General features: G+C 44.0%; 1 protein-coding gene across 1 annotated transcript; it reads right to left on the bottom strand.

Moving 5' to 3' along the window:
• Positions 1-611: 611 nt before the first annotated feature.
• On the bottom strand, positions 612-12,909 carry LOC131126308 (transmembrane protein 151A). Its single transcript, XM_058068686.2, has 6 exons — positions 12,488-12,909; positions 6,713-7,051; positions 3,953-4,087; positions 3,582-3,721; positions 3,442-3,481; positions 612-3,363 (listed from the first exon to the last, which is right to left on the bottom strand). The coding sequence occupies exons 1-6, from the start codon at positions 12,554-12,556 to the stop codon at positions 2,194-2,196; spliced, it is 1,893 nt and encodes a 630-aa protein (XP_057924669.2). The 5' UTR covers positions 12,557-12,909; the 3' UTR covers positions 612-2,193.
• Positions 12,910-15,922: the final 3,013 nt, after the last annotated feature.

Here is a 15,922-nt window from a genome sequence, read left to right as displayed (position 1 = left end):
TTTGCTAGTTTTGTGCATCGCTTAAGAAAGAATGAGTTGCATTGGTCACATGGTGGCATCCACAGTGGACAGTCTCATTCAATAGTACAAAAAATAAATACAACACAGCTGGAACTCACGAACTTTGTTTTTGAACAATACTTCAACTGTAGTTGGCATTTTTTTTAATTGAAAGACAAGGTAGCTTGTTTTGAGCAAATGCATAATGATTTGTTTGGTCAATGGATGCTAATTGTCTTGCTGTTATTGCATGTTTATTCGGAAAGTCGCCCGGCAACACTCAGGCACATGGTTGCAGTATTTCTACTAAGTCATGCTGCAGCGATATCACACAGTTTTCTTGTTTATTAGCTACCTGGTTAATTTGTTGTCACTACTGAGCAGAATTTTGGGGCGCTTTCTAACCCTGTCCGAGTCACTTGTGGGCTTGCCCTCCAAAGTGCTTTGCTGCCATCTAGCGGCCAAACACTTCCTCATTCATTCGGCTCGTGCACGTCAACTAAAATATGTGGTTTTGTGTCCATGTTTCAAATGAGTGTGTGTAAACAATGGAAGCGGATGTTGCGAAGAGACTTCAACTTAAATCCTGAGATACAAGAGTGGACAGACACGAAGGCAACGCAGTGAGGAACATTTCCATGCTTTTGGACTTTTTGCGTGTGTGCACTTTGCGTTCAATGTCCACAACAGCCAAAACACACGACAACATTTGTGACTCATACAAAAGGCATTTGAACATCGCTCGATACTGTAAATAAATAGAAAAAAACCCACACGAAGGGCTGAAATGGTGCATGTTTCATAGCTCGCATCTCCATGTAAAAAGCATTTTAAGTGGCTACAGCCTATGCACACAATTGACGTATAAGTGCTTTCCCTTCATTACAATCTCAGCAAAGCATAACATAAACTTACACAGGTGTGTGTTCAGTGCGTCTTAGTGCTTGCTTTTTGTTAATATGGGACATGGATGAGGACTATCTGAGTTAACAGCAGTACAAAAATGTCTTTAAATGTCCTCCCTTGTAGGCGTCTCTATCCATGTCATTTATTATTGAACTGTTTCAAGCCAGCAAAGATCCATTTGGAGTCTTTCTGTGCAGCTTGTGTCCATCATCTATCTCTTCGTGTGTGTGTGTGTGTGTGTGTGTGTGTGCTTTATGTACATGTGGAGCAGAGGGAGAACCAGGCTTTCATCTTTTGAGGAACTTTGATGATTACAGGTTACAGATAATGAAGGCTGGGAAGTGTTTATCCAAGGTGTGCTTTGGAAAGTGTTGCTGTTGTTATTGTTGTGCCTTCTACTGATCCCTCAGTGGACTTCCTCCTCCAAATCTAGGAGAGTCCAGCCGGAACTCCCATTGTGGGAGTCTAAATTTAAGGTGATGGATCATGAAAGACACCAGCGGCGGCCATGTTTGCTTCACCTCTATGGAGCCATGATTGTTGTGCATTTTAAATATCGGGTTGATGTTTCCTCAGAGGAAGAGGACGGGGATTATTGACATCCTCATCAACTCATGAGGGGTCTTCCTTGCTTCCATGGAAATACTAATGAATGGAAGAACAATCCTAATTTGGATGAAATTGTACTTTCTGGTGAGAAAAGTTTCATTAGTCACTAAGAAGTAAATGCAAGTCATCACCTATTTATGAAGAAATGTGGATAAAGAGGTCTTTGTATTGTTGTTTTTCAGGTCGGCATGAGTGATAACGATGAGAGCATGAGTGCATCGCTAATGGCGAGGAGAGGAGCGTGTCAGCATGGAGGAGACGGCAAACAAATCGATGTTCTTCCTCCTTTGTTGGCACCATGATGGCTCGTGGGCAGCTGCTGATCCAATTCCTCTTTAGGAACGTTTCCCCCCCTTCCTCTATAGAAGAGCGTTCACACGTGAACAAAAGTCTTGGGTCACATCTCTTCATGAATAAGTTAATGAATCTGTGCTTCCAACTTTGTGGGAACAGTTTGCTCCAGCAGCACACGAAGCAAGGTCCGTAAAGGCATGCTTGGATGAGTTTGGTGTGGAAGACCGTGACCTTTTGTCCACATAGCCTCAAATTGTCTTTGTATTATTGGACTGGTTCTCCTCCTGCACCTGCTCCTGCTCTTGCATAGATATATTTTTCATGTCCATCCATCCTGACCTTTCCTAATGTGTCGTCTTTTGTCTCCTGTCATAGTTTGGACGATCACAGGCGATCTCCAGCATGGCAGCTCTCGTCTCCATGTATGATGAGGACAGGAAAGAAGAAGGCATCCTGGTAAGACGGTGGACGATCCCTCTCGCCCTGCCTCCTGTCTCCTCCTCCTTCCTGTTCGGCCTCTTCATCCCTGTCTCTCCCCTCGTCCTCCCGTCTCCTGTCCTCCTCAAACATCACCTCCTGCTCCTCTTCCTCATCCCCCTCTCCCTCCAGCACACCTCGGGTCTCCTCATTGTCCTGCCTGGAACCTAAGCCTAGGAATCCTCCTCCCCCACCTCCACTTCCTGCTCCGTCCTCACGACTTCCTCCCAACCCTCCCCCCATGCTGCGTGAATGAAACAGGTTGTTCTGCCTCCCCCCTCCCAGCCTCCCCAATGAGAATCCGCTTCGACTGAGCACCAGCCTGCCTCCAATCGCTCCTCCGCTGTGCCCAGCCGCCCTCAAGCCTGCCACGGTGGCATTAAGCAGGGCGGTGGTTCCCATGGGCGCCCTCAGGCGGGAGGGTAAGCTGGAGCTGGATGTGGTCCGCCGGCACCGAGGGCAGCTCTGGAGGAGGTACGTGGAGTTGAACACCACAGGGAGGGCCAAAGGGGGCCGGCTACCCTCCAGGTTGGGGGTGGTGCCCGGCGGCCCAGAGATGGGTGTGGAAGCAGTAGGGTTTGTCCCACTGCTACTGTCCAAGTCCATGAGGAGAGCCTCGGAGTAGCTGGGAACCATCTGCTGGTTGCAGCGGATGTGCCACTCCAGTTCTGTCATGTCCACTGTGTTGACCCGCGAGATGGCTCTGTAGCTCGACCCGTTTAGACCCATTCCAATTCCTCCTGGATGGATCCCGTTCTCAGTCCCACCTTCCCCTCCCCCACCCCTTCCGCCCCCTCCCAGCCCGCCTCCCCCGCTGAGATCCTCGTCTTCGCCAAACAGCTTCTCCACGTGGTAGTGCACGTAGGCCGTGCGGTACTCAGACACCACCCTCAGCGGCCATGACAGAAGGAAAGCGGAGGCCAGCCAGAACACTCTGTGCCTGGAAAACCACGGCTGGTGAGCGGGATCCGGGAACGCCAAGATGTGTTCACGGAAATCCACGTTCTTCAGATGCATCCCTTCCCTGGCCTCCATGTAGTCATCTAGGCCCTCGTTCTCACCGAAGAAGCGAGCTCGCTAAGTGGAGGAGACAAGGAATTGGCAGAATCGTTGGTTTTTGAAGTTATGTGAGATGTGCTTCACTGGGTCACTTACCTGGGTGAGATAGGCTGCTTCAGCACGTGCACTGGAGAAGCTGAGGATGACAAAAGTAGTTCCTTTTGAACAGGAAACGAACTGAGGAATGTCCTAGCAATCCCCAGCTAGCATGCAAGTGTTCCCCCCGAGTGGCCCACCTGAAGCACTTGGTGAAGCGGAGGCGAACTGCGGAGTGCAGCTGGAGGTCCAGCAGCTCCTTGGACACGTCTTTGACTCCGTAACGGGTGTAGTCAAACTCTGAGCTGGAGGCGTGAGTGTTGACTCGCTCATGATAGACCTGCATGGACGCATATCAACATTTTATGTCCAAAATGAATGCTGCATATTCCTTTCTTTATTCTCCAGTGACCCAGACCATGAAGTGGATGTCCAATGTACTGACACCAGGTACACTACCAACTCACTAAACGCATGTGGCCTGCCACGGCACAGCAATCTTGTTTGGCTCGTGACCTGAAGTTTTGGAAGGTAAGGTGGACAGGCAAAGTCTGATAGTAGTGTCACTCACCTGTGTGGTTGTGTATGCATCTCCATTGCGGTATCTTGTCACCTGCCTGGTCCTCCTCACATAATGGTAGCTGATGGCCTTCCACCAAATACAGGGTGTGGCCTGCTGGAGTCTCTGCACGCGCTCGTACACTTCCTGAGTAGAGAAAAACACCAACTCAGTTATGAGTAGATTTACTATTCATTGAAAATGAACACCCTACCATTATTGTCTAAATGTGTGTGTTTTGCCTCTTGTGTCTTGCCTACAGTCCCCAGCGCCTACTGGAGATGTATACATGAAATATGACAATGTGAAGCAGAGAATGACCCCTGGACCCCTAAAACCCCCATGAAACTGGACCGCATGATCGTAAAAAACTTCGCTTTGGTTCCAATTTTCTACAAGAAAAGCTCTGATGAAATATTCCACTGTTTTCAAATGTCTTACTTTTTATTTTTCTACACAAAATAAGATGACAAATAAATAAACAATTCAAGAATAAAGAAAATCAATCAGTAATAAATAAATAAATATAATAATCGTAATAATAAAACGGGGCGGCACGGCGGTCTAGTGGTTAGCGCGCAGACCTCACACCAGGGTTCAAATCCCACCCTCGGCCATCTCTGTGTGGAGTTTGCATGCGTGGGTTTTCTCCAGGTACTCCGGTTTCCTCCCACATTCCAAAAACATGCTAGGTTAATTGGCCACTCCAAATTGTCCAGGTATGAATGTGAGTGTGAATGGTTGTTTGTCTATATGTGCCCTGTGATTGGCTGGCGACCAGTCCAGGGTGTACCCCGCCTCTCGCCCGAAGACAGCTGGGATAGGCTCCAGCACCCCCCGTGACCCTCGTGAGGAAAAGCGGTAGAAAATGAATGAATGAATAATAAAACGGCAAATAATAAAAACTTAAGAAACCACATATAGTTGGTGGGTAGACAAATTATTTTTTTCAGAATAAAATTAACAAAGCATTATTAGAGCCCTGTAGACATGACAAAACACGACTATAGTCACATTTATACTCACTCACTTTTATTTACAACATATTGCGCAACATATTGTCTTGAGACACATGCTAACTCGCAAACTAGAGAGCTAGCGACCTAAACGGTAGCCTTCAAGTTATTTCCTTTAAACTTAAATAGCCAAAAACTTACCACTTCCACACTGATAGGGAGGATAACTATTAACAGTAACCTTTAACATGAACATTAATCAAACGTAATAATTTTTTCAGGGTACATGATACCATACAGCATCCATATCAAACTTGCGCGGACCACACTAACATTAAACTTTCATATCAAGGCGGGGGCCTCAAACTAGTGTCTGCGGGCCACATTTGGCCCGTGGGCCGCGTGTTTGAGACCCCTGCTATAGAGAGTGAGTTGGATAGATTTTAGAGTGGTCAGTATACAGCTTGTTAAGCAGAAAAGACTTTCTATCCACTGAAAGTGGACGGCCTCTCCCTAGACAGCGGCAGCCACAGCGGAGCTGTGCTGTGCCTCATTCACGTACACGGTGCAATTCATCCCTAGCCTTAACCCTCTTAGGCATGTAATTGACCAGAGCTTGTATGGGCTGTAACTGGAATAATCTTCCACTCCTCCATGATGACATCACAGTTGGAGCAGGTGGGTGTTGGACAGCTTGAGCTCCGTATGGCCCAGTTTCACCATCACAATGTCACAGGACATTCATGTTTCCTTAAATCAGGGGTCTTAAACACGCGGCCCACGGGCCAAATGTGGCCTGCAGGACACTAGTTTGAGGCCCCCGCCTTGATATGAAAGTTTAATGTTAGTGCGGCCCGCGCAAGTTTGATATGGATGCTGTATGGTATCATGTACCCAGAAAAAATTCTTACGTTTGATTAATGTTCATGTTAAAGGTTAAATAACTGTTAATAGTTATCCTCCCTATCCGTGTGGAAGTTTTTGGCTATTTAAGTTTAAAGGAAATAACTTGAAGGCTACCGTTTAGGTCGCTAGCTCTCTAGTTTGCGAGTTAGCATGTGCCTCAAGACCCTGCGGTTGCGCAATATGTTGTAAATAAAAAGAGTATAAATGTGACTATAGTCGTGTTTTATCATGTCTACAGGGCTCTAATAATGCTTTGTTAATTTTAATCTGAAAAAAAAATTACTATATGTGGTTTCTTAAGTTTTTATTATTTGCTGTTTTATTATTATTATTATATTTATTTATTTATTACTGATTGATTGATTTTCTTTATTCTTGATTTGTTTTGTTTATTTTTCATCTTATTTTGTGTAGAAAAATAAGAAGTAAGATATTTGAGAACAGTGGAATGTTTTATCAGAGCTTTTATTGTAGAAAATCGAAACCAAAGCAAAGTTTATTCATTTTTCTGTTTTTAATAAATGCGTTTTTTTGGGGGTTTTTTGAAAACCTGATGCGGCCCAGTCTCGCCCAGACCCTAGCTCCAGTGGCCCCCAAGTAAATCCAGTGGCCCCCAAGTTTGAGACCCCTGCCTTAAATGAACCATAGCTCCCCTGTGCCAGGAGCACTAGTGCAACCCTGCTACCACCATATGTGATTGTATGAAAGACACAATTATCATTATACCAACTTAATGGCTGCAGTTGATGCATTTTCAGTAGACAGTAAATCTATACTTCTATACAGGCTGGACACTACTTTGAAGTAAAGCCTACTTTATTTATTATTGTCTCTTGACAAAATATACTGTGACAAAAATGCTTAATGAAATATGAGGGTTGTACTAACTTTTGTCAGATACTGTACATACCTGGAACTCAGCGTGAGCCAACATGGCCGTCTTGGAGAAGCAGTGCCAGCACTCTACCAGGTAAACCACATAGAGCATGGCCAGGAAAGCCAGCGGGATGTAGAGGTATCCGCTGGAGCACGGACTCTCTAAACGCTGCACGTCATTGTAGTAAGCTGCTGAGGTGGCGTTGTCGCCGGTGGCCACGCGCACAGGCAGAGAGCTGAGCACTGGCACTCGGCACAGGGCGCACCAGATGAGCGTGGCGAAGCAGCCGTACATGAGGAGGGTCAGAAGGAGACACTTCCAGTGGGACTCCCGGCACAGGGACGAGGCCAGAGACTGCTGGACCGGCCGTTGCTGGATAGGGGGAGGGATCACTTTATAATACCTGTCTCTACATTTTGGTTTTTAACTTATTTAACAACACATTGGTCAAAACATTAGGAACAGTTGTCAGTGAGATGATGATAACATGACAGTTTTTATGATTGTGACCTTCCTGCTTTGTAAAGGATGTCATGTGTAAGCTGGCAGTTGTGGCCAACACAGACGCATTATCACACTGAATGCATCATAGCATGTACACACACACACACAGTTAATGCCTGGCTAAGTGCACACAGCCTCACTCATATTACAGTACTCTACCCCTCCCTGCCCCCCACTGCCATCACCATGCCCCCTTCCTCACATTTGAGTCCAAAATTTCAGCCAGATCAATAATTTAGTTGTTAAGGATACATTTAGATCAGTGGTTTAATCCATGTGTCCATTTTCTACTGCAATGCGGGTGGCCAGAGCCAATGCCAGCTGTCCTTCCATATTTTCCACGTCAGACACCAACACCCAATTATTACCCAATGATGCAGGAGCCTATCCGGGTCTTTGAGAGGTCATGAAATAAACTTCCCTCCTTTGATCAAATAGTCAGCTAGCTAAAAAAAAAGAAATGAAGGAAAGATCAGGAGTATAGTGCAAAACCATGCAGCACCAGAAGTCAGATTAATGTATTAAGTATTTTGTTTATTATTGGTTAGCTTCATAGAGCGGGCGGCATGGCGGTCGAGTGGTTAGCGCGCAGACCTCACAGCTAGGAGACCAGGGTTCAATTCCACCCGCGGCCATCTCTGTGTGGAGTTTGCATGTTCTCCCCGTGCATGCGTGGGTTTTCTCCGGGTACTCCGGTTTCCTCCCACATTCCAAAGACATGCTAGCTTAATTGGCCACTCTAGCATAGGTGTGAATGGTTGTTTGTCTATATGTGCCCTGTGATTGGCTGGCCAATACCCCGTCTCTCGCCCGAAGACAGCTGGGATAGGCTCCAGCACCCCCTCGACCCTCCTGAGGATAAGTGGTAGAAAATTAATGATATTCACTCAGATATTTAATTTTGTTCTGCAGCTGCGTTTTACGGCTGCACTTGAAGGACACATAGTGAAAGGGAAGGACACCTTCACACCCCCCGCCAATCTATCATCTCCCTGCAAAGGCACATGATAACATTGTATGGCACACTTAAGGCCTCGAGAATCAGCTAAAGCATCTTGTATCTCCACATCCTCCTACCTTTGCTTATGTAATCATTCTTCTCCTTTCCCGAATACCCCCCCCCCATGCACGCAAACACACCACATCTCCACTGTTACATCCTCTCTGCAAGTCTGTCTCTACTGTCTCTAAGTGGATTGATTGCACTAAAAGAGTGGAGTGGGAGTGTCACAGGCAGGGCAGACACAGGAATGTTCAGTGATTTTTCATGAAACTACAATGTTGTCACCGCCATTTAAATTTTTTTTGTTTGTGTCCTTTAGTATGTGTTGTTGCCCTCCCGACTTGCTTCCACAATGTGTACAGTTATGCACGCTATAGGTGACTCAGCTACCTGTACGCTCACATCGATGTGTCCCAATACTTTTGTGCATCTCCACCTGGTGATTAAAACGCGGCACGCTAGATTTGTTTTTACTCCTTGTAATTGTAATTGCCTGGTAGAAAACATCCCCGTCTCCGTCTCTGTCATCTCAGTGTGGGCTGCTTAGGTGTGACGGGAGCGGCTATAATTAGCAATGGTGGCATGTGGGTGGCGAATGAAAGGAGGATTGGATAAATTGGCTGCTGCTGAGGAGGCCTGTGAAGCATCGCAGCTGACAGTTTTTTCTTTGTCTTGTTAACCACTCTGCTGTTGCACCTACGTGCCGTTCACACTGAATGCTGTCTTTTGTATGCTTATATATTTATGATATAAACTACAGTTGTGAAATGGTGAATGAATGACTCCACTGTACTTTGTGGACCCGATTGACTATCGTGAAATGAGATACCGTACGCTGTAAGTGGTTGAGTGGGAGCCTGGAAAGATGAGGCCATATATACACCACGGTGGGCCGCTCTAAAACAGGAAGGCCGCAGTAATGGTGAGTGAGCGTAATGGTGGTACTCTCAATCCAATGCATTACTCCTGCACCCATAAAGAGGCAGGAGTGCTAGTATTGAGTGAGAAGTAGCATTTAACAGGCTTTGTACTGATATGTGCTGAGTGCTCCAAATTTAGTATAGAAACAGGACATGCAAAACATGCATGGAATTGCACGACTGTGCAAGAATATAGAGTATTTATTTTGTAAAGCTCACATTAAATCAGGGTGCCCAAACTTTTCCAAGCATGGGCCGCATACTGAAAAATCAAAGGATGCACAAGTTTCTTTTACATTTTTTTTAAACCAATCCATGTAGATATGCTGAGCCATTTTTTAAATACTGAAATAATAATAATAATATGACTTTATTATTATGACTGCACTCTTGTAATATTGATTTTTTTTCCCATTTTTTATTTTCTTCTTTTCAATGTTTTGCAATTTTTTCCCTTAATATTATGACTTCACTATCATAATATGTCGTCTCTATACTTTTTAAATTATTGCTATTTTGTGTGTTTTTTTTTTCAGTTTTCTTTTTGAATTGTATTTTTAGAACGTGCTGAGAGTCAATCTAAAAAAAGCTATGGGCTGTAGACGGCCCCCGGCCTATACTTTGGACACTCCAGCATTAAATGAAACAACTCATCTTAATGTAACGTATAATATATAAATGTTTAAAGTGGAAAATAGCAGTCTGCTAAAGGGCGCTAGGTCAGTCAACAATAGTTTGTTTGCCCATGACAATTTTACACAACCATGTGAATAATTGTTCTGTTTTTTGTTAACAAACTATCAAAACACGCTAATATATGATATATGCTCTGCGTCCTTGTGGTGTATTAGAGTGATATATCTGTCCTCTGTTGGATGTGTCTGTTATTGTATTTACTACTGCTACCAGTAGAGGGGGCTGTATGCACATGTGAGAGTTGAGTCCTGAGTCCTGTCAGTATGCCTGCAAAACATTGTGTTCTGCATTCTAATTGGCTGTAGACCATTGTCAATCAATCTCCGTGCAGTACTGTCTGTTTCCTGTTGTATGACACGAGCTGCGAGCATCGTACATGCTGAATGAAAGCGGAAGTTACGCAGCTGTAAATGAATCTGCGGTTCATAGAGGACCACGAGGAGGAATAGGTTTTTAAAAAATTAATTAATTAATTAATTAAAAACAGCGCCAAGCCACAATCAGAGGAGTGAAATTTCACTGAAATTTCATTTCTTGTGTCCTATCTCGTAAGTTGACATTAAAAATTCAAAAGAAATCAGAAATTGAGTGTCTGAAGAAGACAAAAAAGTGATAAAGTGTTAATGTATATGGTGAGAGGTTTTAGTCTTAAACATGTATAATAATTGTACAAAAATACAGTTGGCTACTTTGCAAGCTATTTTGGGAACCTATCCCGTGATATCATCTTGTTGCGCAAAATAAGCCATATTTCCTGTGCTAGATGTGTGCTTGAATGTTGAATGTTTTTACATTTTTCTCTACTGAAATACAATCCTGTCGAAGGCCGGAGAAGGAGGAAGTGACGTCTCTTCTCAAACACGCCCTTTGGGAACTGTGCATGGAATACAGTAGTGTCATATTGTTGTGTTGCATTTTTGGTTGAATTTCTGATATACCCTGGGTATATATCCTGGATATATATTTTTTATATTTCCCCCGCTAGTTGTGTGGTATTCGTTTTGCATAAGCCTCTTCACATTTCAATAACATCCCAAATGCCAAATTTCAAGACTAGCAAAGCAGTCACTGCTGTTGACTCATCTGTCCAGTATCAATCCCCAGTTAAACAATACTGTCATTCCTGTTGGTGCTCTGCTGCCGCTGTCTGCATAGTACCTTTCTTGGACGTTTCTGGGCACGCTGCTGCCTGCTGCACACCTGCCTAGCATTTCCAATTAGGCCTTCGTATACCCACTCTGGACGGCATGCTGATGCTGGACTGTCTTCTATAGTGCCATTGAATTTTTGACTTTGCCTGCTCTTTGTTTTTGTATGTTTTTTGCATGTAGTCAGTAGTAATATACTAATATTTATTAATAACTATGCACCACAACAAAATATCAGTGAATGTTATTGTGCTATTGTTATGAACATTCGCTGTGTTTTTATGAGTCTGGTTCCCGATATGTTTCCAGGCATGATGTCACAGGGGCTGGTGTTTGATATTCACAACTTCATTTAATTCATATTGTAGTTTTATTCGTAGCTGTTGGAATGCAATGGTTTTTTTTCAAGACATATTTTGGTGTTATTTTTCAGGTGGAAATTCTAAGTTTATGATTTATTTAATAGGTATTTGTTGATTTGAATGTGGTTAGCGCGCAGACCTCACAGCTAGGAGACCAGGGTTCAATTCCACCCTCGGCCATCTCTGTGTGGAGTTTGCATGTTCTCCCCGTGCATGCGTGGGTTTTCTCCGGGTACTCCGGTTTCCTCCCACATTCCAAAAACATGCTATGTTAATTGGTGACTCCAAATTGTCCATAGGTATGAATGTGAGTGTGAATGGTTGTTTGTCTGTATGTGCCCTGTGGTTGGATGGTCCAGGGTGTACCCTGGACTGCCCAAAGACAGCTGGTATAGGCTAAGGCACCCCCTGCGACCCTCGTGAGAAAAAGCGGTAGAAAATGAATGAATGAATGAATGATTTGAATGTTACAGGAACTCAAAGTAGAAATGGGCTGTGATGTTTTAAGGTGGTTACCATTGTTAAGGTATATTGTAATGAGTTGGCAGAGCTGTGTTACCTCACAGTAATCTACAATTGAACATGTCATATGTGAACAATCACGATGCAGTTGTAGGCTACACCACTACAAAACTACCACCACAATACTACAAATTCTACCTATTTGTGGTTAAATGGATATCTTGTGTGTACCTTGTAGTTATAATAGTTCTAGTTAGGACTAATTTTATATGTGAATTCTATTGAGCTCAGCTGACCATTTTATGATACAATCTTGTTGAAAGAAATACCCAATGCATTGATTCTGAAGATATGACGGGAAATCATTGCAGTGAAAAGCATACACACAGTGCATGAGGTGTAGACATGACATGACAAATTAACATTGCTCTATTGTCCAATTAAAACACACACACACACACACAATGCATGATGCAGTAGACATGGCATGCAGTTTCTTGTGTTTACACCGAGACTGCGTCCTCATTCACATTCAAGCCAGTGTCCCACTAGTGCCCTTGGTCTGGACTCAAAACCCGACTGAGTCGTGATTGGCTCTTTTTTTTTTTTAAGAAATACTTTCGAACGCTTCAATGACATCATGTCCACTAAATATACTCGGCGAGGACGCACAGAGTGCTCAACTTTCCGCAAAGTGTCCCCGCCGTCCTTACCTGCTCTCGTCCTGACCCTTCCTCCAAAATGGGCTCTTCTGCGGCGGCCCTCTCCTCCTCCGTCCGCATCTTCCCTCCTGCCTCCTCCCCCTTCTAGAACCGGGCGCAGGCAGCTCCCACCCCGGCAACGTCCGAAGGCAGGGACCTCCCCGGTGGAGCAGCGCGCTCGGTCACCCCATCCGCCGCACGTCAGTGTCCAATTTCACCATGACGGGGCCTGCGGCAAATTCGCATCCTCTAGTCCGAGTCCAAGCTCTCCTCCGGCTCCTTGGCAGCTCTCTTCCCCCGCCGCGCTGTATTCTTCCGCCGGAGCTAAAAATAAAACTAGAGCCAACATCCGAAGTCAAGCAGCAGCAGTCGTCGTTGTTGTTGGAGACCGCGAAGATGTAAAGCTCCTTGCAAGCGCCCTGCGTGACGTCATCGCCGACACCTATCTACACACGGAGGCGCGCGACAGCGTGCACGCACGGTCTGCATGTACCCACACATTAATGACCTCTACACAGGTTAGCTTAATGGACGTCAAGTTCCTGTAATTATTACTGTGTTTTTTTATGTAATGGATTAGTTAAGGCATGCACTTACGATAAACCAGAAAGAAGATGACTCAAATATCCATCCATCCTTTTTCTATGCCACTTATCCTCACCTCATGAGGGGAATGGAGCCTATCCCAGCTGACTTAGGGGGAGAGGTGGGGTGCTGGACTGGTCAAGACAAGCCAATCGTGGGGATACACTCACATTTATACCTATAAGTCACCAATGAACCTATATGCATGTTTTTGGAATGTTGGAGGAAAAAACACACGCACATACAAATTCCACACAGAGATGCCCAGGTCGAGATTCGAATCCAGGTCTTCCCAGTCTCCTGACAGCATGCAGCCCATGAGTCAAATGTGTCCAAACTTACAGCAATACAAGTTATTGATTAAAATGATCAGAGATGGCCACTGGGACCAGGGTGTCAATAAACCTGCTGGAGGAGGGTGACAGCCACCCTAAAAGGAATTCTGCACTTTTTTTAAATTTTGCCCATCATCTACAATCTTCATGTGAATAATGAACACATATTTATTTCCCTTTATTTCCATGAGCTAACAATGCAAGTTATTGGGACATACTTATTTTGACCACAGAAAAGGGAAAGGATATGTGCTCATGTTTCACACAAGGATTGTGAATGATGCAAAATAAAACAATAAAAGTGCATTTATCTTTAAATAGACTTAGTGACAGCGGAAGTGGAATTAGAAGTTGTAAAAGTGTTTACGCCTGGAGGGTCTATTGATGATTCTACAGCTGTATAAGTGGTTGGCGTTCAAACTGGAGCACACAGCGACTCAGTCAGTCCACAGCTATCCACAGTTATCCATTGCTATAAGTATGTTTTACAGTGCATCTGGAAAGCGTTCATACTATTTCCACATTATTCCAAAATTGAATACATTACTTCATACTTCGGTATGAGGTACATTATTAAAAAAACAACAACATCAAAAGAAAACCTTAAACTGTATTATGGAAAGCAGGAAGTGAACAAATGTAACAGTTACTGATTGTAAAAGTACCAGATGGAGGGGTAGGATTTAATAAGCTTTGCTTCTTCCTACTCCTTTTGGACATGTGGAACTGTGAACTGATTATGTGATGCACTCAATTGGAATCTGATGCATGTTCAAATGAAATAAAACCATTACCATTAATTTTTCTCCTCAAAATTCTACACACAACATCCCGTAAAGACAGCATGAACGTTTTTTTATATGTTTGCAAATGTATTTGCAAAAGTGAAAAAGTTAAATGGGACCTATTGTGTTAATTTTTTGCCCCATTGTATTGCGTTGTGGACTCATATAGAGCAGCTACACATAACCTGCACAAAAAACTTTCTATTTCTTCCAGAATCTGCACCTATTCAGCTGTATTTCTTTTGATTTTGTGCTTCCTGCTTTTCTATTTATTCCACTCACGGCCCGCCTCCAGGCACGGCTGTGGTTGGTCACACTCCCAGTTGTTAATAAACGGCCATTTATCTTTTTAAAATGTTGGCTTTTAACATACAGCCATATGTGTTGGATGCTGAATCCGATCCGGAAGTACAGACTTGACACTCCCAAGATTCTGAAGAAAATAAGTTACTTCAAGAAGTCTCTCAAGCATTTTAGTCTTAGGTTTTCTACAGCATTGGTAATGTCTAATGTGGTCATTACACATTTTTTGCGGGACTACTAATGTTAAAAACACAGGTGGAGCCTGATTGTGGTGGGAAATGGCTATGAGCAACCCCACTCTCTGTATGCACACTCTATAATGCTACACAGACAAGCACTGCTAGGACAGTTAGAACACTGATAAATTGTTACTTACTGCTTGCCCTTCTGATTCTCCCACACAAACAAGTAAAGTTCTAAAGGTGTAGGGCTTCAGCAAGTTTGTCGGCTAATCCAGCTGCATAGTGGACCATGTTCACAAAACAGTCCAGTGTGAAATGCAGTAGACAGATTAAAATCCATTTCTGTTGCTGGTAGGGAATCAGGAACACCAACCAGTTGTGCCTGATGGTGGCGTCTTTAGGAATTGGAAACAAATGTGGCTTTTCCATTACAAGGCATTGCTAGCAACGTAACCAGCGAAGCAGAGCTTGGGGGAGGGCAGAGAGTGTATTGCGCCGTCAGCCACGCCCATAAGGAAGCCCGCTCCTCTGTGACATCACAAAGAAGGAGGAAACATTTTGACCCATCCCAAACTTCTGTCAGGGCTCACTTCCAAATGCTCAAAACTTAATTATGTAAAACCTTGGAGCGGTTTAACATGAGAATACAACATTTATTGGCCAGAAAAGTGGAAAAAGCATAATAGGTCCCCTTTAAGAAATCACACGCTTTGGCATGATATAACTCAGCTGCATCCTGTTTTAACTGATCATCCTTGAGATGTTTTTATAGCTTTACTTGTTTTAAATTCAGTTAACTGGACTTGAAAGACACACTCATGTCTACGTATAATGTTGAGAGTGTGTATCAAACCACAAACCAAGTATGAAGTCAAAGCATTGTCTCCATGTACAAATCTGGGAAAGGATACAGAAAAATTCTGTTACTGTGAAGGTCCCAATGAGCCTCCATCACACATAAGTGGAAGAAGTCGGAACCACAAGGATTCTTTCAAGAGCTGGCCAGTGTCTAAACTAAGAAGGGCCTTAGTCCGGGACGTGACCAACAACCCGATACAACCAGTGTTAGTCTGCGGAGAGAGGAGAACCTTCCTCTGCAGTAATCCACCAATCATGTCTGTATGGTAGAGTGGCTCATCAGGCACCACTCATCACCTGGCCAATAGCATCCCTAAAATGAAGCATGGTGCTGGTGGTGTGCCACAGGAACTGGGTGGTGAGTCATGATAAAGAGAAAGATGACTGCAGTAATGTTCA

This window comes from Doryrhamphus excisus, linkage group LG2, assembly GCF_037039965.1.
Source record: "Doryrhamphus excisus strain RoL-2023G ecotype Guam linkage group LG2, RoL_Dexc_Guam_v1.1, whole genome shotgun sequence".
Lineage (NCBI taxonomy): Eukaryota > Metazoa > Chordata > Actinopteri > Syngnathiformes > Syngnathidae > Doryrhamphus > Doryrhamphus excisus.
Note: the sequence above shows the minus strand (reverse complement) of the source record. Positions and strands in the feature narration are given on the sequence as shown.